Source organism: Mobula hypostoma, chromosome 10 (assembly GCF_963921235.1).
Source record: "Mobula hypostoma chromosome 10, sMobHyp1.1, whole genome shotgun sequence".
Lineage (NCBI taxonomy): Eukaryota > Metazoa > Chordata > Chondrichthyes > Myliobatiformes > Myliobatidae > Mobula > Mobula hypostoma.
In genome coordinates this window covers 91,804,720-91,831,482 of record NC_086106.1, presented here as the reverse complement: position 1 = coordinate 91,831,482, position 26,763 = coordinate 91,804,720, and the positions used below count along the sequence as shown (strand labels likewise).

Here is a 26,763-nt window from a genome sequence, read left to right as displayed (position 1 = left end):
ACTGAATGGGATCCCATTCAGTGTTTTAAGATATAGCATGGTTAAATGTAGCATCTCCATTCAATTTCCCTATATTACTTAGTCTCAGTATCAGAATGGCATTTCTTTTCTTTATGATATTTCTATCTATTCAACCAGCAAATGTGTGGTGTTCCTGGGAGGGAATATCATATAATATTACAATATAGTGATTATCATGCCTGAAGTGTATTCTCGCTTACCAGGAAGTGTTGAAGCTCCAAGATTAATTTAACAAAAGATATGAATCTTATCTGAGTTAGAAATGGGTTCAGTCTCACTAAAGAAACATGTGCATCAAAATATAAACTGATACCTCACTGTAGAACAGATGGAATGCCGAACTGCGGGAATAGCTGACTTCTAGATTTCACCTTCAAGGGTGCATTAAAACAACACATGGGACCATTTTAAATAGAAAAAGCATTATCCCCAATGGAAATACTTATGTTTCAATGAGCATTTCTTAAAACCGAGTTACCTATGCACTGTTATTTGTCGAAGTTTGGTTGTCACACTCCCTGCATTATAATTGTTCCTTTATTTCAATCACACCCTATTGCCATAAAGCAGTTTGAACTATTCCAAAAGAGTAAGTGAAAATTCTTCTTTTATTCTGAACAGTTGATTTTAAATGATTTTAACTATCATTTTTAGCGGGATTTAAACTTGGGATTTTCAGGCAAATTGAATGCCTTCTCCTTAAGTTATTTATTCCCTCATTGGTAAGCCTTGAGTTCATTTGTTTTTATTTCTCTCATGGGTCATAGCATTTCACAGCACTTTGATCTTAAAGAGAAATTTAGGTATGAAAAGCGGCAGCATCTTTACCTTCAGAAACCATTTTCCAGCATTGAGCCGCTGAATCTCTGCCCATGTAAAACTTGAGGCATTATTGTGAACTCGCTTGGGGAAAACTTCCATTACATCTGTCGTCCTTTCAAATGTTCTGTCATGCGTTATAAATGGAACTCCATCCAAACTAGGAAAAAAGAAAATGTAAATCTTATCAGTCTAGTTTTGATTTTTCTAATGAATTATCCAATTCCTCATCTTGTTGTCCAGTGGATGCATTCCCTTTGTACACTTATGTAACTCTTTTAATGTACTGATATAGAATTCTCTGTGACCTATGTAATCAAACTCAAATCAATATATGTAAATAATATTCCTGATATATAAGTGTTAGGTTATCTCCATTTCTCTCCATCCCCACCTGACATTCAATTTGTTGAATCTCAGGGAAGCTTGCCATTGATCAGAAATTTAACTGGTCCAGCAACTGTGTGGAATCGTTTCTTATACAAAGATGACTGGATGACTGCAGTACATTCACGAATCCCAGTGATGACTCAGTTAAAGGTAATGGCATCACTAGCTTGCACAAACCACATGTTCCCTATAGGGAGCACTGCACTTTAAAATGTTTTCTTGTAACTATAAACTGCTACTCAAAAGGCCACTGAAAATAGATAGTAGTAAGTGTAGTTAATGTAGTTTTTCCTTCTCTGCTCTGTGGAAGATGCAACTTCCTGCTTCCCTCCCCCAGCCCTGATTCCGATGATCACACCTTCTAGATGACGATTAGCCTTGTACTGTACCTTATTATCGTCCCAACCTGATCCTTCCAAACAACCCCAGGCCCTGATAGGGCATCTGACCTCCGCACACCCTCCTAGACTTGACCTCAGTTTTATATGAAAATTACAACGTCTGTACTGGTTTCAGAAGGCGGCTGGAACCAGAATCAGAATCACGTTTATTATAACTGTCTTATGTGACATACAGTTGTTGTTTTGTGGCCACAGTATAGCTGTATCTCCTCTGTGATGGTAGTACTGTAATGGGTCCCATATGGTGAGAGTCTTTAATGACGGATACTGCCTTCTTGAGGCTCCACCTCTTTGAAGGTGTCCTCAATAATGGGGAAGGTTGTGACTGTGATGGAGCTGGCTAAGTCTCTTGTACACTGGAGTCTCCATAACAAGTGGTGATGCAACTCATAAGAATGCTCTCCACTGTACATCTAGAGAAATTTGCAAGAGTTTTTGGTGACATACCAAATCTCATACTCATAACACCTTTCTTCATGATTGCATTGGTGTATAAGCCCAGGATAGATCCTCAGAGATGTTGAGGCACAGGAAGTTAAAGCTGCTCACCCTTAAAGATGGTGCTGGAAAATCTCAGCGACTTCTGGATGGTGGCCAGTGAAACAAAGAAAACAACTAAATAGTTTGTTAATCATTCTTTTTCTGGTAATAATAATCACAAACAATAGCTTGTAACTTCCCTTTGGACTTGTAGGCAATTCGATGTGGCAGATCTGTGTATGGCAAGGCGAGGCAGTGGGCCCATTGCCGAGAATGAGGAAGACCCAAGGTCTGATTGATTTAAGCACCGAAACAAATTGGAAAGGTTGGGTACAGGCCAAATCGAGGTGGCAGGGTCCAGGCCCAGAGTATATTGAAGCAACTGAACCCTGTGTTTGGATGACGATTTAAGCACCAGGCTGAATCGAGGTGGCGGGGTCTAGGCCGCAGATCGTATCAAAATGACTGACCCCAGTGTTTGTACAATGATTCACGAACTGGGCCAGATTGAAGAGGCCAGGGTATCGGGCCAACACTGGAAATTTATAAATTCATCTGCAAATTTATAAATGCCATACGGGCTGTGCATAGCCACATAGTCATGACTTTAGAGAGAGTAGAACAGTGGGCTAAGCATGCATCTTTGAAGTGGTTTTGTGTTGATTGTCAGTGAATTGGAGATTCTGTCACTGATGTACACTGAATGTGGTCTCCCAATGAGGAATTTGAGAATCCATTTGCTGAGGGGGTTACGGTAGCTAAGGTTCTGAAGTTTGGTGATTGATATTGAAGGGATGATGGTATTGAACACTGAGTTGTTAGCAATAAACAACAGCCTGACATATGTTTTGCTGCTGTTTAGATGCTCTAAAGTAGACTGGAGAGTCAGTGAGATTGCATTCACTGTCACATGGTAGACCTTTCACAGCAGTTGGTGAATTGCAATGCGTCCAGGTCCTTGCTCAGGGAGGAGTTAATTCTTGTTAAAAGCAACCTTTCACAGAACTTCATTATAGTTGAAATGATTGTTAATGGACCACATAACCAGCACAGCTATACAGATACAATCCAACTTTTAGGTGTAGTTTTCCAAATTTGACGAGAAATCAAGGTGGAGAACAATAGAAATTTTATATAACCAACATACATCAAAGTTGCTGGTGAACGCAGCAGGCCAGGCAGCATCTATAGGAAGAGGTACAGTCGACGTTTCAGGCCGAGACCCTTCGTCAGGACTAACTGAAGGAAGAGTGAGTAAGGGATTTGAAAGCTGGAGGGGGAGGGGGAGATGCAAAATGATAGGAGAAGACAGGAGGGGGAGGGATGGAGCCGAGAGCTGGACAGGTGATAGGCAGAAGGGGATACGAGAGGATCATGGGACAGGAGGTCCGGGAAGAAAGACGGGGGGGGGTGACCCAGAGGATGGGCAAGAGGTATATTCAGAGGGACAGAGGGAGAAAAAGGAGAGCGAGAGAAAGAATGTGTGCATTAAAAAGAGTAACAGATGGGGTACGAGGGGGAGGTGGGGCCTAGCGGAAGTTAGAGAAGTCAATGTTCATGCCATCAGGTTGGAGGCTACCCAGACGGAATATAAGGTGTTGTTCCTCCAACCTGAGTGTGGCTTCATCTTTACAGTAGAGGAGGCCGTGGATAGACATGTCAGAATGGGAATGGGATGTGGAATTAAAATGTGTGGCCACTGGGAGATCCTGCTTTCTCTGGCGGACAGAGCGTAGATGTTCAGCAAAGCGGTCTCCCAGTCTGCGTCAGGTCTCACCAATATATAAAAGGCCACATCGGGAGCACCGGACGCAGTATATCACCCCAGTCGACTCACAGGTGAAGTGATGCCTCACCTGGAAGGACTGTTTGGGGCCCTGAATGGTGGTAAGGGAGGAAGTGTAAGGGCATGTGTAGCACTTGTTCCGCTTACACGGATAAGTGCCAGCAGGGAGATCAGAGGGGAGGGATGGGGGGGACGAATGGACAAGGGAGTTGTGTAGGGAGCGATCCCTGCGGAATGCAGAGAGAGGCGGGGAGGGAAAGATATGCTTAGTGGTGGGATCCCGTTGGAGGTGGCGGAAGTTACGGAGAATAATATGTTGGACCCGGAGGCTGGTGGGGTGGTAGGTGAGGACCAGGGGAACCCTATTCCTAGTGGGGTGGTGGGAGGATGGAGTGAAAGCAGATGTACGTGAAATGGGGGAGATGCGTTTAAGAGCAGAGTTGATAGTGGAGGAAGGGAAGCCCCTTTCTTTAAAAAATGAAGACATCTCCCTCGTCCTAGAATGAAAAGCCTCATCCTGAGAGCAGATGCGGCGGAGACGGAGGAATTGCGAGAAGGGGATGGCGTTTTTGCAAGAGACAGGGTGAGAAGAGGAATAGTCCAGATAGTTGTGAGAGTCAGTAGGCTTATAGTAGACATCAGTGGATAAGCTGTCTCCAGAGACAGAGACAGAAAGATCTAGAAAGGGGAGGGAGGTGTCAGAAATGGACCAGGTAAACTTGAGGGCAGGGTGAAAGTTGGAGGCAAAGTTAATAAAGTCAACGAGTTCTGCATGCGTGCAGGAAGCAGCGCCAATGCAGTCGTCGATGTAGCGAAGGAAAAGTGGGGGACAGATACCAGAATAGGCACGGAACATAGATTGTTCCACAAACCCAACAAAAAGGCAGGCATAGCTAGGACCCATACGGGTGCCCATAGCTACACCTTTAGTTTGGAGGAAATGGGAGGAGCAAAAGGAGAAATTATTAAGAGTAAGGACTAATTCTGCTAGACGGAGCAGAGTGGTGGTAGAGGGGAACTGATTAGGTCTGGAATCCAAAAAGAAGCGTTGAGCTTTGAGACCTTCCTGATGGGGGATGGAAGTATATAAGGACTGGACATCCAAGGTGAAAATAAAGCGGTGGGGGCCAGGGAACTTAAAATCATCGAAAAGTTTAAGAGCGTGAGAAGTGTCACGAACATAGGTCGGAAGGGATTGAACAAGGGGTGATAAAACAGTGTCGAGGTATGCAGAAACGAGTTCGGTGGGGCAGGAGCAAGCTGAGACAATAGGTCGGCCAGGACAGGCAGGTTTGTGGATCTTGGGTAGGAGGTAGAAACGGGAAGTGCGGGGTGTGGGAACTATAAGGTTGGTAGCAGTGGATGGGAGATCCCCTGAGCGGATAAAGTCGTTGATAGTGTGGGAGACAATGGCCTGGTGCTCCTTAGTGGGGTCACGATCGAGGGGTAAATAAGAGGAGGTATCCGCGAGTTGTCGCTGTGCCTCGGCAAGGTAGAGGTCAGTACGCCAGACTACAACAGCACCCCCCTTATCAGCGGGTTTAATAATAATGTTAGGATTAGTGCGGAGGGAGTGGAGAGCAGAGCGTTCCGAAGGAGTGAGGTTGTAATGGGGACAAGGTGCGGTGAAGTCGAGACGGTTGATGTCCCGTCGGCAGTTGGCAATAAAGAGATCCAGAGCAGGCAGAAGACCAGAGCGGGGTGTCCATGAAGAAGAGGAGGGATGAAGACGGGAGAAGGGGTCATCGGTGGGGGTGGAAGAGTCCTTGCCGAAGAAGTAGGCTCGGAGACGGAGACGGCGGAAGAAAAGTTCCGCATCATGGCGAACACGGAACTCGCTGAGGTGTGGGCGAAGGGGGACAAACGTGAGGGAACTTCACCGAAGAAATTTTATATATTTGAAATAACTTTGTATTTTATCTAATAGGTTGATTTTGGCTGGATTATTCATTCTTGCTTGTTTGCCCTTTTTCAGTTTTTATTGAGGCTTGTCTGCTGTTTTGTGTACAATTATTTGTCACTCTTCCAGGAAATTGAAATTCGATCTGAATAGATTATACTTTGCAAGTCTCTTGCCCAAAGCAAAAAGCCTGTCACTAAACTCTGTTGGTTAAGGTCCAACTTGGAATATCACTGCTCAATTCCCAGAAGTGGGCAACTTCACCTTCCGGGCATTGATACAGATCTTGGAACATGCTGTAGAGTCCTTCCACAGTACCACAGTGAGATGGTTGACAGAGGACTGGAAAGGGGGACAGAAATGTCTTTGTGTGCTCCTTGAGTGCACCTGTTATTGATTTAGCTGGGGTCAGCAATTAACCTTGTACTAATTTTCCATATTCTCAGCATGAAAATGAAAGTTTGAAAAGCTTCAGGCATTCCGATGAAAAGTCATTCAAACAAAATACAAAATAAAAACAAAAGTACTAGAATCATTCAACAGATCAAACAGCAACTGTGAAAAGAGAAACTGGTTTAATGCTTCAGATCAAAGACCCTTTTTCAAAAAGCAGAAAGACCGAAAACAGTTTTAAAGTTGCAGAAAAGGAGGGGAAGAATAGATAGGACCAGGGAAGTACCTCAGGATAACAAGGGCAGAAAAGCTTTTGAGGACAAGTTGTTGAAGTATCTTGCATATTGACTTGCAAGGCAAACTCTATTTCTTTCTCCACAGTTACTGTTTGCATTGGTGACATTTCCAGCATTGGCAGACTGTTGTTATGGTAGGTGGAGTAAATTGCTTAGTAGAGTCATTGATGAGGTTGAATTCATTGCACAAATGATGCAATTAAAATGACTAAACCAAAGTCTCTGAAATAACCCCCAAAATAGTATATTCACTAGTTAAAAACAAACACTGTTGTCTCATACCTAATCCGTACATCAGTTTCAAATGTAGATGCTTCGCAGTTTACAGTCTCTTTGAAAGACATCATTGTGTTCTCTGGTGCCAACTGGAAATGCAAAGTTGTGACCACATGAAATGTCCAGTATCCACTCATAGTGTCAGACACCCAAAACTCAGATACCATACGAATGAGACGATGCTCAGTCTATTTTTCCTACATTTTATATTATGCATTCTTAGTTTGTTAGGCAAAAGTTAGGCACAGAATAAAGCTCCAAAATAACACAGGAATTATACAGGGTAAAATTTACTCAGTGCAACGTCTTCTTCCATCACGATCTATTCCGCCTTATTTCCTTTGCTCATAAGGTACAATATCAAAAGAGGATCTTGACTACACAGCAGAATCAGAAGGTCTGAGGTGAAAATAACATGGGTAACTTAACTACCAGTATACAGCCTAGATCCCTCTGATTCTGAAGTTAATGCATATGAGTTGTTCATACTTACCATGGGTGCTCCTCGGTGCCCTATCAGAGCTGGTTTTCGTGCCAATTTTGCCTTTTCAATAATACAAGGAGAGGAGATTGCAAGAGGAATCAAATAAAGAAATATCACCAATCCAAGATAAGATATGAACAAGACAATCTGGAAAACTAAAATTAGAAATTAATATTAATGATACAGATCCATTGATTAGAATCTTGGTTTTGTAACAGTAAACAAACACATTAAATACTTATAGAAAGATTTGAGGGAAATTTACAAAGTTCAAAGTGAATTTATTATCAAATTACATATACTTCCCCATATACAACCCTGAGATTCATTTTGTCATGGGCAAACTCAATTAAATCCACAATAGAATCAATGAAAGACTGCACCAACTTGGGCATTCAACCAATGTGCAAAAGACAACAAACTGTGCAAATATAAAAATACAAAAAAGAAAGAAATACTAATAATACATAGATATCAAGAACATGAGATGAAGAGTCCTTGAAAGTGAGTCCATAGGTTGTGGGAAATTTCAATGATGGGGCAAGTGAAGCAGAGTGAAGTTATCTGTCCCTTTTGGATCAAGAGCCTGATAGTTGAGGGGTAATAACTGTTCCTGAACATGGCGGTGTGAGCCCCACGGCTTCTGTACCTTCTTCCTGATGGCAGCAGCGAGAAGGGAGAATATCCTGGGTGGTGGGGGTCTCTGATGATGAATGCTGCTTTCCTGCAACAATGCTTCATGTAAATCTGCTTTACATGTGATGGAGTGGGCCACAACCATTACTTGTTATAGGACTTTCCCTTCAAGGGCATTGGTGTTTCCATCAAAGGCTGTGATGCTGCCAGTTAATGTACTCTCCACTACGCATCTATAAAAGCTTGTCAAAGCTTTAGTTGTAACGTCAAGTAACTCTCTGACAGTGGTGTCTGAAAAGAGGATGCTGTCCAAGTTGCATGCCATCTTGGACAATGTCTCCCATCCACTACATAATGTACTGGTTGGGCACAGGAGTACATTCAGCCAGAGACTCATTCCACCGAGATGCAACACAAAGCGTCATAGGAAGTCATTCCTGCCTGTGGCCATCAAACTTTACAACTCCTCCCCTGGAGGGTCAGATACCCTGAGCCAATAGGCTGGTCCTGGACTTATTTCCTGGCATAATTTACATATTACTATTTAATTATTTATGGTTTTATTACTATTTAATTATTTATGGTGCAACTGTAATGAAAACCAATTTCCCCCGGGATCAATAAGGTATGACTATGACTATGACTAATCATAAACTCCCAAGAAGGTAGAAGTGTTTCTGTGCTTTCTTCGTAATTACACTTAAGTGTTGGGCCCAGGAAAGGTCCTCCAAAATAATAACACCAAGGAATTTAAATTTGCTTGCCCTCTTAACCTCTGATGAGGACTAACTCCTGGACCTCTGGTTTCCTCCTCCTGAAGTCGATAATCAGCTCCTTGGTCTTGCTGACATTGAGTAAGAGGTTGTTGTTATGGCACCACTCAGTCAGATTTTCAATTCCCCCCCCCCCCCCCACCCATATGCTGATTTGTCACCATGTTTGATTTGGCCAACAACAGTGGTGTCATCAGCAAACTTGAATATATCATTGGAACTGTGCTTAGCCACACAGCCATAAGTGTCAAGCAAGTAGAGGAGGGGGTTAAGCACCCCCTTGTGCTACATCTGTGTTAATGGAGATCATGGAGAAGGTGATGTTGCCGATCCAAACTGACTTCGGTCTGCAAGTATGGAAATCAAGATTCCAATTACATAAGGAAGTATTCAGTCCAAGATCTAGATGCTTGTTGATTAGCTTTGAGGGGATGATGGTACTGAATGCTGAGCTGTAGCTGATATAGAGCATTCATGTGTATGTATCTTTGCTGTCCAGATGCCCCAGGGTTGAGTGAAAAGGCAATCTGCTGTGGACCTGTTGCTCCGGGAGGCAAACTGGAGTGGATCCAAGTCACTTCTCAGGCAGGAGATGATATGTTTCATCATGAAACTCTCAAAACACTTCATCACTGTGGATGTAAGTGCTACTGGATGATAGTCATTGAGGCAGGCTACCATGTTCTTTTTAGGCACTGCTGTAGTTGAAGCTTGCTTAAAGCAAGTGGGTACCTCAGACTGCTGAAGTGAGAGATTATATATCTCAGTGAACAATCCAGCCAGTTGATCAATACAGGTATTTAGTACGTAGTTGGCCAGGTACCCTGTCTGGGCCGAATGCTTCTCGTGGGTTCACTCTCCTGAAGGCTGCTTGCACGTTGGCCTCAGATACTGAAATCACAGGAGCGCTGGGGGCTGTGGGAGTTCGTGTTTTGACAGTCAAAGTGAGCATAGAAGACATTGAGCTCATCTGGAAGCAAAGCCCTTTTGTTGCCTATTTAGCTTGATTTAACTTTATAAGTGAGGATAGTATTCAAGCCCAGTCACAACTGTCAAGAATCATTTGTTGACTCACATCACACAATCTAATCTTCCGTCCTTGGACTCACTTTACACCGCACGCTGTCGGAGCAGTGCTGCCAGGATAATCAAGGACACGACCCACCCAGCCAACACACTTTTCATCCCTCTTCCCTCCGGGAGAAGGCTCAGGAGCTTGAAGACTCATACGGCCAGATTTGGGAACAGCTTCTTTCCAACTGTGATAAGACTGACCTGGATCTGGGCCGTACCCTCCAAATATCTGGACCTGCCTCTCGGTTTTTTTGCACTACCTTATTTTCCATTTTCTATTTTCTATTTATGATTTATAATTTAATTTTTTAATATTTGCTAATTTTTACTATTTTAAAATTTTTAATATTTATTATCGATTTGTAATCTAGGGAGTGGGAAGCGCAGAATCAAATATCGCTGTGATGATTGTACATTCTAGTAGCAATTGTTTGGCGACAATAAAGTATGAAGTATAAAGTATAAGTATAAGTTTAGTCCGGAATTGCAACTTCACCAATGAGATTGTTTTTCGGAGATCATACCTGGACCTTTTATAACTTTCTTGGTCCCCAGACTTGAAATACTCTGATCTGGCCCTCAGAAGATAGCGGATCTCATGATTCAACCAGGGCTTCTGGTTGGGGAAGAGTCTGAATGAAGTTGTTACGATATACTCATCTACAACTGTCTTAAAAAAGTCCATGACAACCATGGCGTCCTCATTCAGATCCGCAGATGCGTCCTTGAACACTGCCCAGTCCACGGACTCAAACCAATCCTGTATCTGCCCCACTACATCCCGGAACCAGCTCTTTGTTGTCCTAGTCTCTGGAGCTTTGTTCTTCAGCCTCTGCCTGTATGCAAGAAGGAGAAGGTTGGCCACGTGATCAGATCTACCGAATGTGGTCTGGGCATGGAATGGTAAGCATTTAATGATCAGAAAACCTGGAAGCCATAGCTACTGCTGAATTTAACCTGATTAGCATTTTTGGATTCCCTTTTTTAACTGCTGTGTGGTTGTATCAAATGAGCAACCCTGTATCTTGTCCACAGCTTGCAATTAGTTGAAAGTGTGGGAAGGAAAAATGTAAAGGTTGTGGTTGGACATCAAAGTGATATGGTACAGATGATTAAAATAAAGGGCTTTAGGTAAACCTAGTAATTTCTAACCTAGGGACATGTTCGGCACAACTTTGTAGGCCGAAGGGCCTGTATTGTGCTGTAGGTTTTCTATGTTTCTATGTCTAATTGGAGAGTACCAGCAGTGACTAAGGGATTTTGTGTGCATCAGTGACTATTCCCGTCTGTTAAGCAGTAAGCAAATGGGAGATAGAAGGTTTCAGCATTTCCTTTCCATAAAGGAAAGGCTGAAACCTTCTATCTCCTGTTAGTTGTCATATTTCTGAAGCCCTGGGTCATAGAGATCGCCAGCATTAAACTGTACACACAAATAAAAATTTTAGATATGAAGCTTTTTTTAAAATATGGGATCAGCCATGAGTGAGTAAGACACCAGCAGCTTTCTTATTTTTAAACATTTGACTCTCCCCTACTCCCTACTACCACCTTGCAGATTTGAAACTGATCCTTATCCTGATTCCACAAGACATGAATGACAATTGCTGAGCCTTATTTGTCCCTTACATGTTTCTGATGTCAAAACCATGAACATTGCTCATATTATAATCCCATTCAGAGTCATATAACACTAAAGAACAAAAACAGACACTTTGGCCCACCTAGTCAATGCCAAACTATTAATCTGCCTCATCCCATTACCTGACCCCAGACTATAACCCTTCCATACCCCTCATATCCACGTACCTATCCAAATATCTCTTAAATGTTGAAATCAAACCCACATCCCTTTCTTCCTCTGGCAGCTCATTCCACACTCTCACCACACTGAATGAAGAAGTTCCCCCTCATGTTCACCTTTCACCCTTAACCCATGACCTCTAGTTCTAGTCTCACCCAACCTCAGTAGAAAATACCTGCTTGCATTTCCCCTATTTATCCTCCTCATAATTTTGATATCCCTATCAAATTTCCCCTCAAAATTCTATACTCTACACTCCAGGGAATAAAGTCCTAACCTGTTCAATCTTTCCCTATAACTTAGGTCCTCAAGTCCTGGCAATATCCTTGCAAATTTTCTCTGCAATCTTTCAACCTTACTGACATCTGTTCTGTAGGTAGGTGACCAGAACTGAATACAGTACTCCAAATTAGGCCTCACCAATGTCTTGTACAACGTCAACATAACATTACAACTCTTGTATTCAATGCCTTGATTTATGAAGGCCAAGGTGCCAAAAGTTTTCTTTACGACCCTGACTACATGCGATAGGGTCATATAGAAAGTGGAACCTGTGATTCTATGTAGAATTTCTAAAATTTCCTCCTCCAATTGTACAAGTAGTAAAAGCAATCATAAAAATAAAGATTTTCTAATCACCATCAAATATAAATTGAGTGTAAGCCTTTTGTTTCGTGGCTGGAAACCAGGGTGAAGGATTGAATGTCTAAGCTACGCAAACCCAATAGGTGGCAGTAAGGATATGATCTTAAAAAAAGTTGGTAGACATCCAGCAGGATAATTGTTGCTATAATCATCAGCATTATTGAAAGGTCTATATGAAAACAGACGTTTTGGTCCACTGTCAAACCACCCATTTACTATAATCGTACATTAATTCTGTTCTCCCCACATTCAGTCAAAATGAGCGAGCCTCTGCTGTCTGTATGGTGATATTTCCCTTTCTGAATCAGAAATATTGTGTTCAATGTCCACTCAAGACAATGCTGTAGGCAGAAAATACAAGCAAATTTTAAATATTTCGTTGACATTCTGGGATCACTATTATCAGGTAATGTAGGTGCACCCCTTCCCTATCTTCTATATGGAAAGTTGCATTGGATTCTCAAGTCTTTGTTGTGATTCATATTAAAGAAAAATATATCTTCAAAAATAAAAATCCATGATAAAGGCACCAGAAACCATTTAAACTTTAGTTTCCCCATGAAGTGAAAATGTTAGGACTTCTCAAAAGAAAAACACAATGCATACTAAAATTTAAGTAGTTGGAAAATCACTTGCATTATTCATTTGATGCTTTTGATGTGCACTTCTAAAATGGCACAACTCCCAAAAAGAATATGTATACATACAGAAGTCTAAATATCAGACAAACATTGTCGCTAAAATCTATCCTCTTGGGAATTTTAGATCATAACTTCTTATTTTTAATTTTTGACTCCTATTTGTTGACTTTTATCTCAATTTCACATGCACATTACTCACCACGTTTTTTACATTGGAGGAAGTGTTTGGCCATTAGCCAAGTCACAATGGTAAGAGCAGCAACAGCACCAAAGTGAAAGAAAGGAGCTGTTACCTGCAAAACCAGAAAGTATTATTTAAAATTCTGAAGTTACCATCTTAAGTCAAAATTAAATCCTTAATTCAAAGCAAAAGCAAATAAACATAGTTTTCAAGTCCATTTATACACAACTTCCACCCTTAAAATGAGTTATGCCACAATCTGTGTGCAATTTGGAGAGAAGTATGATTCCCGAACATGCAAGAAACTTGTGGGTAAATGGTAAAGAATCGTATGCAGAAATAGAGTGTTTCTGTAGGAAAAGTGTATGGTAAACCTGTTATGCCATATTTCTCTATATAATTGCGCTGAATAGGTTGGGCGTGTCGTGGATAGTCTGGATGGTTGTCAGAGGTTACCATGGGATATCGCTAGGATGCAGAACTGGGCTGAGAAGTGGCAGATGAACTTCAACCCAGATAGGTGTGAAGTGGTTCATTTTGGTAGTTCAAATTTGAAGACATAATATAATATTAATGGCAAGACTCTTGGCAATGTAGGGGATCCGAGAGATCTTGGGGTCTGTGTCCATAGGACACTCAAAGCTGCTGCTCAGGTTGGAAGTGTTGTTAAGAAGGCGTATGGTGTATTGGCATTCATCAGCCGTGGAACTGAGTTCAAGAATCGCGAGGTAATGTTACAGCTATATAAGACCTTGGTTAGACCCACTTGGAGTACTGTGTTAGTTCTGGTCACCTCACTACAGGAAGGATGTGGATACTATAGAGAAGTGCAGAGGAGATTTACAAGGATATTGACTGGATTCGAGGGCGTACCTTATGAGAATAGATTGAGTGAACTTGGCCTTTTCTCCTTGGAGCGATGGAGGATGAGAGGTGACCTAATAGAGGTGTATAAGATGGTGAGAGGCATTGATCGTGTGGATAGCCAGAGGCTTTTTCCCAGGGCTGAAATGGTTAACAAGAGGGGGCATAGTTTTGAGGTGCTCGAAAAGAGGTACTGGGGGGATGTCAGGGGTAAGTTTTTCGCACAGAGTGTGGTGGGTGCATGGAATGCACTGCCGGCAGCAGTGTTGGGAGCGGATACAATAGGGTCTTTGAAGAGCCTCTTAGATAGGTACATGGAACTTAGAAAAATAGAGGGCTATGCACTAGGGAAATTCTAGGTCAGGGGTCGGCAACCTTTTTGCCTTTGTGGGCCGGATCGCGTATTAATGAGCGAACGGTGGGCCAGATAAATGCCATAAAAAACTTGAAATATGGGAATTATCCATTTAAGTACATCTAGTTATGTTTGGCCTCAAATGAATGAATAATGCATGCTAGAGAATCATTTGTGCTAAAAGTTGCCTACCCCTGCTCTAGGCAGTTTCTAGAGTAGGTTACATGGTTGACACAACATTGTGGGCCAAAGGGCCAGTAATGTGCTGTAGATATCTATGTTCTATGTTCTAATCAGTTTGTGACAGGAGTCACCTCTTCTATGTTTGATTAGTTTGTAGCATAAGTAAAATTTTGAGATCTTGCCTGGCATATATGATTAAGGAATTCAGGATCGAATAAACCAATCGCCTTTTCTATGTAGTGTATTGTATGAACATTGGATGGCGCAGTTTTCCTGCTTGTGAGATTGGACCCAATAGAAGATAATAAAACCAGAAGTGGCCACCACTGCTGGAGTGATGTCAATAGCGTGGAGCTAGAGATTTGTACGCTTCTTTCAAAGTAATGGCAGTATTCTTTTCAGGACTGTAGCTCATCATTAAAGGGTAAAATGTAATGCCGCAGAAAAATGGATTCATAGTTTATAATGGGACATTAGAGACAAGCTGCTGGAGCTGATGATGGCGACGATGAAGCTACATCAAAAGCTGATGGCTCTAGTTAGGGAAGCAGACTGTTCAGCAATAATAGGAATAGGAAATCAATTAAATTAGTTAATTAAAAATCACTGGTTTCTCATCTATGACTAAATGAAGAAAGGGTTATTGATATTCCAAAAAAAGATTGGTTAAAACTGTTCCTCATTCATGTTCACTTTTTTTCATCAAACACAGGAAATACCTAAGTTGCGAACTCCCACTCTGAGAAGTGTCATTTCTATTGCTTTTGAATGTCTCCACAATAGCACAACCCAATCGCCTTTTCTATGTAGTGTATTGTATGAACATTGGATGGCGCAGTTTTCCTGCTTGTGAGATTGGACCCAATAGAAGATAATAAAACCAGAAGTGGCCACCACTGCTGGAGTGATGTCAATAGCGTGGAGCTAGAGATTTGTACGTTTCTTTCAAAGGCCAATTTCTGAACATTTTTGTATTCTAAAAATAACTACACATCGCCCATTACAATATGAAGATATTTTGGATATTTTTAGAATAGTAATTAACTTTTGGTTTACAAAATGAAAGTTTTAGGTCATCAGATACCTCTGAACGTGGACTGAATGTAATTTCATAATATTCTCCCAGTTTATGAGGCTGATAAGAAGAGATTATCTTTGACATTGCGCTTGGGAGTCCTTATTGCCTGTGATAGCACTGTCTGCAGTGCAAATGATAATTCCATTCAGCGAAAAGTGTTGATGCTAACATTCTTTCTTTGTTATATAGGTGATATGGCAAATGTCTTGTAGATGAGCCCAGCTATGTGAAACTTTTCAGCTTTACAAGTGTGAAGTTGTATAGGAAGAACCATTTCTAATCTTGTTGTTACTTGCTGGTCATCATCTGGAATGAGATGACGCAAACCTATCGTAGCTTGTCTGTTAGGGCAGGGTTTATAAGCACTGTTTCTTCAGACATTGTTAAATTACCTTGTATATAATGAGGTTGGAAATGTATCTCATGAGGTGGAGGTGGATGGAATCTCCCACATTCATATATTATTCATTCTTCAGAAGTTCAGTGCATTCAGAAGAGTGTCAGGCTTACAAAGCAGCAATCAAGCGTATTGAAAAAAGCTCTTGCCCAGAAAGCAAGGGTTCAAATAGAGGGCCAACAGCAACTAACACATAAAACTAAATACAGCAAGAGATCATTGAAAACTTGAAAGAATATTCAATAAAACAGGAATCTGCATTTTTCTTTAACTGTCTATTTAAGAAAACAAGTTACTGATGTTCACTAGGCACTTTCTTTGAAAAAAGCCTTCTGTTTGGATTGAGACTTTCTAGGATTTCTGAACTTAGAGGTATACGTTCTGGCAAAAGAACAGTGGCTTTATTCCATATGAAAATACAAAGAAGCTTCTAATTAGTTCAGTGCCCTGCTTTTGGCCCAAGCATAACATGATCCTAAAGAATGCTGCCAATGGGAAACTGCAAAGTATGACGGAATCTGACAGGACTCTGTAATTTGGCTCCAAACGAAGAAATTGAAAAAGAGGACAAACAGAAAACTCACTTGAATAGACATGTGTATAGTGTCCCATTCTTCCTTCCACTTTACTCTAATGACAGCCATCAAAATTAAGATAAGAAAGGCAGAAATAAGCATGGCAACCTGGAGAATAAGGAGAGAACACCAACATGACAGTAATTAACTTAAAAAAGAGACCTACGGAATTATTGCAGGATTTCATATACCTCAAGCACTATTTTAGGGTACGCTCAACATTCCTAGATGGATAGTGAGGGATAGCAATTGAAATGGCTCCATTTTTGCTGCTCTCCAGTGCTCTGAAGCTCAATCAGAAGTCAGCAACAAAATAGTAGAACAGCGACAACAATTTGCTTTAAGAAATTGTTATTGTGGTTTAGCACCTTTAAGAGACATCGAAACCAAACGTGTGCATTTCACTCTTACTGCTGCCACCTGTAGTAACAGCAATGATAACTGTACGCTGAAATTCAGGAAGAAGTGCAAATGAAATAGTCTCTCTATGTCCTTCTGAAACTAATCAACTTGGAGAGTGGGGTGTAGAGGTGGGGGAGTCGATTGTTCCAAGCTCTTATAATCTGCCACATCTATCTAGTTAAGATCAATCTGTCAACTATGGTTATCCTTGGACTGTAACAACAGTTGCTCACAGATTGTCTCCACTCTTTATTTCCTATGCCTGTCACTATTCACTTTTTCCATCTACTTACTACGTAAAGACTTGTTTCTACCTTGTTTTACAAATAATTTAAAGTTTAAAATTCTTTGTAAAGTAAGGTTTGTAATAAACTGGATCCACTGCAATTTGCCCATCACCACAATAGGTCAATAGTGGATGTGACCTCATTGGCTCGTCACGCGGCCTTGGATCACCTGGACAATTCTGATACTTGCAACAGGCTGCTGTTCATTGACTGCTGCTCAGCATTTAAAATAATCATTCCTACAGTTCTGATCAAAAAGCTCCAAAACCTGGGCTTCTATACCTGCCTCTGTAGCTGAATCCTCAACTTCCACACAGAAAGACCACAGTCTGTGTAGATCAGAAAAAAAACATCTCCACCTCACTGATAATCAACACTTGTGCACGTGTGCTTAGCCCACTGCTTTACTCTCTCTACACCCATGACTGTGGCTAGGCACAGCTCAAATGCCATCTATAAATTTGCTGATGACACAACCATTGTTGGCAGAGTTTCAGATGCTGAAGAGAAGGTGTACAGGATTGAGGTAGATTGACTGGTTCAGTTGTAGGTTTAACCTTGCACTCAACGTGAGTAAGACCAAAGAATTGATTGTGGACTTCGGAAGGGATAAGATGAGGGAACACACACCGGTCCTCATCAAGGGATTAGTAGTGGAAAGGGTGAGCAACTTCATGTTCCTGGGTGCCAGCATCTCTGAAGCTCTATCCTGGGTCCAGCAGTTAGTTACAAAGAAGGCACAACAGCAGCTATGTTTCATTAGGAGTTTGAGGAGATTTGGTGTTTCACCAAATACACTTGCAAATTTCTACAGATGTACCGTGGAGAGCATTCTAACTGGCTGCATCACCAGCTGGTATGGGAGTGGGGCACTGCATAGGATTGAACTAAACTGCAGAGTTGTGAACTCATCCAGCTCCATCATGGGCACTAGTCTCCCCAGCATCCTGGACATCTTCAAGAAACGATGTCACAAATAGGCGGCATCCATCATTAAGGATCCCGTTGCCCAGTACATGATTTCTTCTCATTACTACCATCAGGGAGGAGATACAGGAGCCTGAAGGCACATACTCACCACTCAGGATTAGCTTCTTTCCCTCTGCCATCAGATTTCTGAATGGACATTAAACCCATGAACATTATCTCACTACTTGTTTTTCCTCTTTTTGCACTATTAATTTAATTTAATTATTAAATATGTGTGTATATATATATATATTTAGTGTAATTTACAATTTTTTATTATTATGTGTTGCAATACACTGCTGCCAAATAACAACAAATTTCATGACAAATGCTGGTGAAGTTAGACTTGATTCTGATTCTGACAATAAATCCTTCCTGGATTCCAATTGACGACTTGTTCAATAGTAGGTAATAGTTGTTTCCAGTTGTGAACTAAGACTCATTTGCAGTCAAACATTAGCTTAAAACTTAGAAGTGACTCGAATGTCAATTACCTCAGCATGTTACAATGATCATCCAGAAGGAGTTAGCTGGAAAATTGGTGTTTATTCTGGTGTGTCCCTTTAAGGTCTGGATATAAAGATTGCACATGCAAAGAATGCAAAGATAGTGTATGCTGAGATATGCAAGAACTTCCAATGTAGCATGGAATGCTGGGCAACCAAATTGTCTTATGAACTTGACGACAGAAACTTCTGCATTTTATTCAGCTTTCACAAATAGCATTGGGGTTAACAGCAAAGTTGATTAAATGCCAATAGATGTTGTGAAGCAAATTATAAAAGCTGGCACTGAACCTACTATGATACAGCATTAGATAACCAAGATCTCCGCTTTTAGTTTTCACTGCAATAACAGTGGCAAATTTTCAACTCAGGATGATGTGAGACTTGCAGATCACTTTGTAGTTGGTAAAACATTCAAGTAATACTAGCCATTTTATTTTATATGGTTGACATCATGGATATCGCAGCTGATGGGCTGATATTACTCATGTTCTAAATGGTATATACTACACCCACAGTGTTTAGACACAACAGTCAGTGTTCCAGGTGGGTAATGGGATTGAATTCAAGCCATTTTCATTCTTTGTTATTAATAAAGTCAAGCTTCTTTTATATGTCAGAGCCAGGGATTGTGTCTTACAGCAGTAATGCCCTTGTTCATATTTTTGCTGTTACGCTGTATGCATTTCATTTTGGCAGTTCTGTACGAGCAATCTGTTCTGTTTTCATGCTTGTTTGGGTTACTGTTGAAGATAAGAGATGAGGAGAAATGTGTGCCATCCAATTAGGATGGTCGGATTAAGAGAAGGCTTCTCTGATGAAGGACACTAAGGTTGGGCTTGGAACTTTGCTAGAGAAGAGGTGAAGAGAGAAGACACTGGGGAGAACCGGTCATAGCATACGATCTGGTGAGAGACCCGTTTGTTCAAGATGGATTGCGAGTGACATTCGGAAGGTAGTCTGTGCTTTCACATTGACTGAGGGCCCAGCGCGTGAGTGACAGAGAAGTTCAAGATTAGCTCACATTTGACTATTTTGAACAGAGAAGTTCAAGATTAGCTCACATTTGACTATTTAATTAGAATGGGCCCTTTTCTTTTTGTTATTCTTCAGTAACCCTTTAGTTAAGATTCATGAATATAATTCCTTTAATTGCATGCAGTGTACTGTCTGATATTTTGTGGCATTAATTTGTAACCGGGTAGCAAATTACACAGTATTTGGCAATGAGCGCGCCTCAATCTAACGAGTTTGGCAGGGCTGGAAGTTGTCTTCCCTAGACTTATGCAGCCAAGAAAACCAAGGTGTTTCATAGTGGGGGTATCGCCCGGGATCGATTTCATTAGATGCTGTGTGATGGCCCTGAGCATTTATCCAGTGGGTTGTGTGTTTAAGTCTGTGTTAAACTATTGTTTGGTAAAGTGATTAGGATACGTGCTTAAGGTTGCTGCAGAGGTGGAGCGGAGTTTTGATAAAATGGTGGGCAAAGACTTAGTTCTAGTTCAGACTAGCACTGACGTAATGGCAGTAGAGCTGCCTGGTACTATTGGGTCCCTGGGAGAGGAAGGGCCGTGGGCTGTCCGTACTTTCCGGGAGGACAGTAGAACTGCTTGGTACTACTGGGGCCCTGGGAGAGGGGGGCCGTGGGCTGTCCGTACTTTCCGGGAGGACAGTAGAACTGCCTGGTACTACTGGGGCCCTGGGAGAGGGGGGCCGTGGGCTGTCCGTACTTTCCGGGAGGACAGTAGAACTGCCTGGTACTACTGGGGCCCCAGGAGAGGAAGGGCCGTGGGCTGTCTGTACTTTTGAATCCAGTAGCACTTACATCCACAGTGATGAAGTGTTTTGTGAGGTTAATGAAGCAACATATCAACTCCTGCCTGGGAAGTGACTTAGATCGGCTTCAACTTGCCTACAGGCACAACAGGTCCATCGCAGATGTAATGATGGAGCTCTATAAAACTCTGGTTAGGCCACACTTGGAGTACTGTGTCCAGTTCTGGTCACCTCACTATAGGAAGGATGTGGAAGCATTGGAAAGGGTACAGAGGAGATTTACCAGGACGCTGCCTGGCTTAGAGAGAATGCATTATGATCAGAGATTAAGGGAGCTAGGGCTTTACTCTTTGGAGAGAAGGAGGATGAGAGGAGACATGATAGAGGTGTACAAGATAATAAGAGGAATAGATAGAGTGGATAGCCAGCGCCTGTTCCCCAGGGCACCACTGCTCAATACAAGAGGACATGGCTTTAAGGTAAGGGGTGGGAAGTTCAAGGGGGATATTAGAGGAAAGTTTTTCACTCAGAGAGTGGTTGGTGCGTGGAATGCACTGCCTGAGTCAGTGATGGAGGCAGATACACTAGTGAAGTTTAAGAGACTACTAGACAGGTATATGGAGGAATTTAAGGTGGGGCTTATATGGGAGGCAGGGTTTGAGGGTCGGCACAACATTGTGGGCTGAAGGGCCTGTACTGTGCTGTACTGTTCTATGTTCTATGTTCTATGACAGTAGAACTGCCTGGTACTACCGGGGCCCTAGGAGAGGGGGGCCGTGGGCTGTCCGTACTTTCCGGGAGGACAGTAGAACTGCCTGGTACTATTGGGGCCCTGGGAGAGGAAGGGCCGTGGGCTGTCCGTACTTTCCGGGAGGACAGTAGAACTGTCTGGTACTACTGGGGCCCTGGGAGAGGGGGGCCGTGGGCTGTCCGTACTTTCCGGGAGGACAGTAGAACTGCCTGGTACTACTGGGGCCCTGGGAGAGGAAGGGCCGTGGGCTGTCCGTACTCTCCGGGAGGACAGTAGAACTGTCTGGTACTACTGGGGCCCTGGGAGAGGGGGGCCGTGGGCTGTCCGTACTTTCCGGGAGGACAGTAGAACTGCCTGGTACTATTGGGGCCCTCGGAGAGGAAGGGCCGTGGGCTGTCCGTACTTTCCGGGAGGACAGTAGAACTGCCTGGTACTACTGGGGCCCTGGGAGAGGGGGGGCCGTGGGCTGTCCGTACATTCCGGGAGGACAGTAGAACTGTCTGGTACTACTGGGGCCCTAGGAGAGGGGGGCTGTGGGCTGTCCGTACTTTCCGAGAGGACAGTAGAACTGCCTGGTACTACTGGGGCCCTGGGAGAGGGGGGGCCGTGGGCTGTCCGTACTTTCCGGGAGGACAGTAGAACTGCCTGGTACTACTGGGGCCCTGGGAGAGGAAGGGCTGTGGGCTGTCCATACTTTCCAGGAGGAGGGGAATGAAGGCGAGCATGCCGAGTTGGAAGCCAAGTTTTCCGTAGCTGCGGGTGGAGACTTTAAAGACAAGTTGCTCTCATTTCTGCGGAGCGAGGCGAAGGAGTGGTCTGAGGTAGAAGGTCAAATGAGTCCTCCAATGAGGGCTGAGCATTCTGAGTTAGTAGCGGTCCTTACTTCCCTGACAAATAAATTACAAAACTCCCGGGTTCAAAGTCCCAGCTATCGCAGGCTCAGCCTTTTCTCAGGAATGAAACCCACCCCTAAAGGGGAAGAGGAGTATGAGATTTGGGTAGAGCAGACCTCTCAGTTGTTGGATAAGTGGCAATGCTCTGATGATGGAAAAGACAGTGATTGGTTGAAAGTTTGAAGATGGCCGGCTGTTGACGTAGTGAGATCTGTAAAGACACAGAACCCCTTTGCTACCTCTGTGGCCTATATGTAAGTGCTAGAAAAGATGTTTGGCGAGGCAGGAAGCCCAACAGAGCTAATGACGGATGACAAATTATTTCAAAGTCATGCGGACATGACCATTTTGGTGGGGGAGAGTGTAATTCCCTGGCTCATATTTTTACTGCTATGCTGTATGTATTTTATTTTGGCAGTTCTGTAAGAGCAGTCTGTTCTCTTTTCATGCTTGTTTGGGTTACTGTTGAAGACAAGAGAGAGGAGAAATGTGTGCCATGCAATTAGGATGGTCATGTTAAGGGGAGGTTCCTTTGGTGAGGGACACTAAGGTTTGGCTTGGGGCTTTTGTTTGAGAAGAGATGAAGAGAGAAGAAGCTGGGGAGAACCAGTCATAGGATACGATCTGGTGGGAGACCCGTTTGTTCGAGATGGATTGCGAGCGATGTTCAGAAGGTGGTGTGTGCTTTCACGTTGACCGAGGGCCCAACACGTGAGAGACAGAGAAGTTCAAGATGAGCTCCAACTTGAGCACATTTGATTGTTTAATTAGAATGGGCCCTTTTCTTTTTGCTATACTTTACTAACCCTTTAGTTAAGAAAGATTCATAAATATAATTCCTTTAATTATATGCAGTGTACCGTTTGTTATTTTGTGGTATTAATTTGTAACAGGGTAGCAAATGACACAGCATCCACACAAACTGGGGTTTGGGGTGGGATCGAGCACACCTCAATCTCACAAGTCTGGTGGGGCTGGAGGTTGTCTCAGATATCCCACCTCTCCTGGAAGTTCTGGGAGTCTCCCGCATATTGATAGTGGCTCCCTAATGCCCACAAATTATATACAATATCCCAGAAATCAATTTTTTTGATACCGAGTGGGCGAGCGAGAGAGCGCGAGCATGAGAGCGAGAGCGAGAGCGAGAGCAAGAGAGAGAGAGAGAGAAAGTGAGCAAGAGCGAGAGGCGAGAGAGAGCACGCCATGGCAAAGCGTTCCAAAAAAAGAAAATAGAAAACATACATCACCCCAGACTACACTAAAGTGTACCCCTGCCTAATAGGGGTCAAAAATAATGACAGTTTTGTTCGCTGCATTGTTTACAACAGTGACTTTTCTATTGCCCATGGTGGGTTAAGACTGTAAAAGACATGTTGAGGTGAGTTTAACAGGTGTCATTCATTCATTAGCATAGCTAACGTTATTTAAACTAGCTGGCTAGCTGTTAAGGAGCTACTCTATTGCAGATATCCCACTTCTCCCAGAAGTTCCAGGAGTCTCCCACAAATTGATGGTGCTACCTCCCTGAAATGGAGTTTTGCAGGGTGGGATGTCGGTTGTCTCCCCTAGACTTATACAGCCAAGGAAACCAGGGTGTTTCACACAAAATCGGGGGGAGTTGCCATGTCAAACTATAAGTCTCTCACTGCAGAATAAACAACCACTATAAGTATCTGCATACAAAATAGTTATGTCTTGGCTTGAAAGTGTTGACTGTTTATTCCCCCACCCCATAGATGCTGCCTGAACTGTTGAGTTCCTCCAGCGTTTTGTGTGTTGTTCTGGATTTCCAGCATCCAGTGACTTTAGTGTTTCTGGTCATATGTCTTGTCATTTTACAGTTAATGGTGATCTCCAGTATGTTAGTTTTGGAAGAATAAGAAACAATCATGTTATTCAATATAAGAGACAAATAGTTTGACTGTTTGTAAGGTGCAGCATGCATGCATAAATAGTTCATTTGTATGACCCTCTATTCAATTAGTGAGGTCCTTGTGAATTGACCATGTCCTTACATCAAATCCAAGTACATGGTCCTGTATCTTGTTCTTCTCTTCCTATTTTTCTACCTTCTCCTGCTTCTATTTTTCTACCTTCTCCTCCTGCTCCTATTTTTCTACCTCCTCCTCCTGCTCGGGTGTCTAAGGTCAATGACTGCACACATACAGTAATTGAAGAGAACAACATGGGGCAATCTCAGCATTGAGCAAAGGTCAAAACAAAATTTCTGAGCAACTCACAATGATTCTGTGAGTAATAAAGAGCTCATCAAATTGTTCAAGACTATGATGTGTTTGGTGCAATGGTCAGAATTGCAGTGCGTTGGTGGGTTGGCATTTTGCCAGGTTTTCAGGCACTTTTCCAAGACAAGGTTCATCTATTGCCAATTTACCAGTAATTAAAATCAGGTTTATTAGTACTGACTTATATAATGTGATTTTTTTTTTTGTTTTGCAGCTGTTGGACTATGCAGAGATAAAAATTACGAAATAAATAAATAGTACAATAAGAAGGAATTATGAGGTCGTGCTCATATTATAAGACCATAATAGCAGAATCAGGACATTTGAGTCTGCTCCACCATTCAATCATGGCTGATTTATAATCCCTCTCAACCCCATTTTCTGCCTTCCCCTCATAACCTTGACACCCTCACTAATCAAGAACATATCAATGACCACTTTAAATATACCCAATGATCTGGCTCCACAGCCATCTCTGGCAATGAATTCCACAGATTCACCACTCTCTGGCTAAAGAAATTCCTTATGAGTTCATGGATTGCTCTAAAATTTGACAGTGGAGAAGGAGAAGCTGTTCCTAAATTGTTGAGTGTGATTCTTCAGGCTCCTGTACCTTTCCCTGATGAACTTGTGTCAATTCATCATTGCGTGATAATGAATAACACCAACAGTTGACTCTACACACTTTTGGCATGTGCATGAAACTCAAATGGAATATGCAATTCAGTTTGATATAGCACAACATGCATTTGAACGTTGCAATTCTATTTTAAACAATTTACTTCTCCTTATACACCAGTTCTTTCAGTTTCACTCTGACAGATTTCATTCCATTCTTTTCCCATCTCCTTTCTATCATTTTATGTCTTTTCTACTACATTCTTGTTCACATTTTCCCTTTTCTTCTCTTCATCTTATGCTGATTCTCACTCATTTCTACTCTCAGTCTTTTTTTTTCGAGTTACTCTATCATTTCTGCTCCCTGCTTCTGTACATTCATCAACCATCTTTTTTAACCAATCAGGTGCATTAAGTGTCACAGGGCACGGGTAATAACTCCACTACTTTATAAAAGCACGGTAAGAAGTTAAAGATTTCAGTCTCTGGAGGAAATAGAAGTGATAAAGTAAGGGAAGTAAGCAATAGTTTTAATTCTTTTTCAGTTGATACCAAGGCAAAAATGGTGACTTTTTAACTAAAACGCAGAAAGCTGTTTTCCATTACCTTGTTTATCCAGTGTAAATAAATTGGCGCACCCAAAGCACGGTGACACAGTGCAAGTATCTGAAACAATAGGACAGAAATAATTACTCAGAACTCAGCCTGTATCATGTTGAACCAATGTCATTGCTACAGTTAACAAGGCCCCAGTTAAAAACACCAATGAAGGATTATGGCAGCCACGGATGCATAATTTTTACAATTGGTTTCATCTTTCTTTCTTTTTAAATCTTTTTATTGAATAAGTATACAAAAAGGTAAGCCATAAAGGCACTAATACACTGTTAGAATATAATAAAATTACAGGAGATATTAATACAAAAAAATGATACAAACAATGTAATTTAAACATAACATACTAAGGTAAGATAATAGTATACTAATTTATATATATATATATATACCAATAGAGAAAAGGAAAAAAAAAAACCCCAAAAACCCACCGTGCAACTAACTAAAAGCAAAGCAAAGCAATGGGCTAACTTGGAACCAAGCAGAGTTAAAAAACTTAAAATCACGTCCTCAATCCCGACCTCCATTAAAAACAGTAAAAAAAACAAGAAGGGTATGTAAATATGGAGCAAAAAAAAGAGGAGAAAAAAAAATTACATTAAATGAAAATCTTGAATAAAAGATCTCCAGGTCTGTTCAAATTTAAGTGAGGAATCATAAAGATTGCTTCTAATTTTCTCCAAATTCAAGCATAATATCGTCTGAGAAAACCAAAAAAAGATAGTTGGAGCATTAAGCTCTTTCCAATGTTGTAAGATACAACTTTTCGCCATTAAAGTAAGAAATGCAATCATTCTACAGGCTGAAGGAGAAAGATTACTGGAAATTTTAGGTAGTCCAAAGATAGCAGTAATAGGGTGAGGAGAGATATCTATATTCAATACCTTGGAGATAATATTAAAAATGTCTCTCCAAAAAGTTTCCAGAGTAGGACAAGACCAAAACATATGAGTTAAAGAGGCTATCTGCCCCGGACATCTATCACAGAAAGGATTAATACAAGAATAAAAGCGAGCTAATTTATCTTTGGACATATGTGCTCTATGAACAACTTTAAATTGAATTAGGGAATGTTTAGCACAAATAGAGGAAGTATTGACTAATTGTAAAATCTGCCCCCAGTCATCCACGGAAATGATAGACCCCAATTCCTGTTCCCAATCTATCCTAATCTTATCAAATGGAGCTTTCCTAAGTTTCATAATAATATTATAAATCATAGCCGATACACCTTTCTGACATGGATTAAGGTTA

The 26,763-nt window shown here is 41.9% G+C and overlaps 1 protein-coding gene across 7 annotated transcripts in view; it reads right to left on the bottom strand.

The window, feature by feature from the left end:
* Window positions 1-26,763, bottom strand: part of LOC134353033 (glycerophosphodiester phosphodiesterase domain-containing protein 5-like) — a 111,593-nt gene that overhangs the window by 11,140 nt on the left and 73,690 nt on the right. For all 7 annotated transcript variants that reach the window (XM_063060848.1, XM_063060854.1, XM_063060852.1 and 4 more), the window contains exons 5-10: window positions 25,501-25,560; window positions 16,459-16,557; window positions 13,016-13,109; window positions 7,256-7,401; window positions 6,769-6,851; window positions 850-1,000 (exon numbers count right to left, since the gene is read on the bottom strand). In XM_063060848.1, coding sequence (XP_062916918.1) covers window positions 850-1,000; window positions 6,769-6,851; window positions 7,256-7,401; window positions 13,016-13,109; window positions 16,459-16,557; window positions 25,501-25,560 — 633 coding nt within the window. The remainder of the gene's footprint in view (window positions 1-849; window positions 1,001-6,768; window positions 6,852-7,255; window positions 7,402-13,015; window positions 13,110-16,458; window positions 16,558-25,500; window positions 25,561-26,763) is intronic.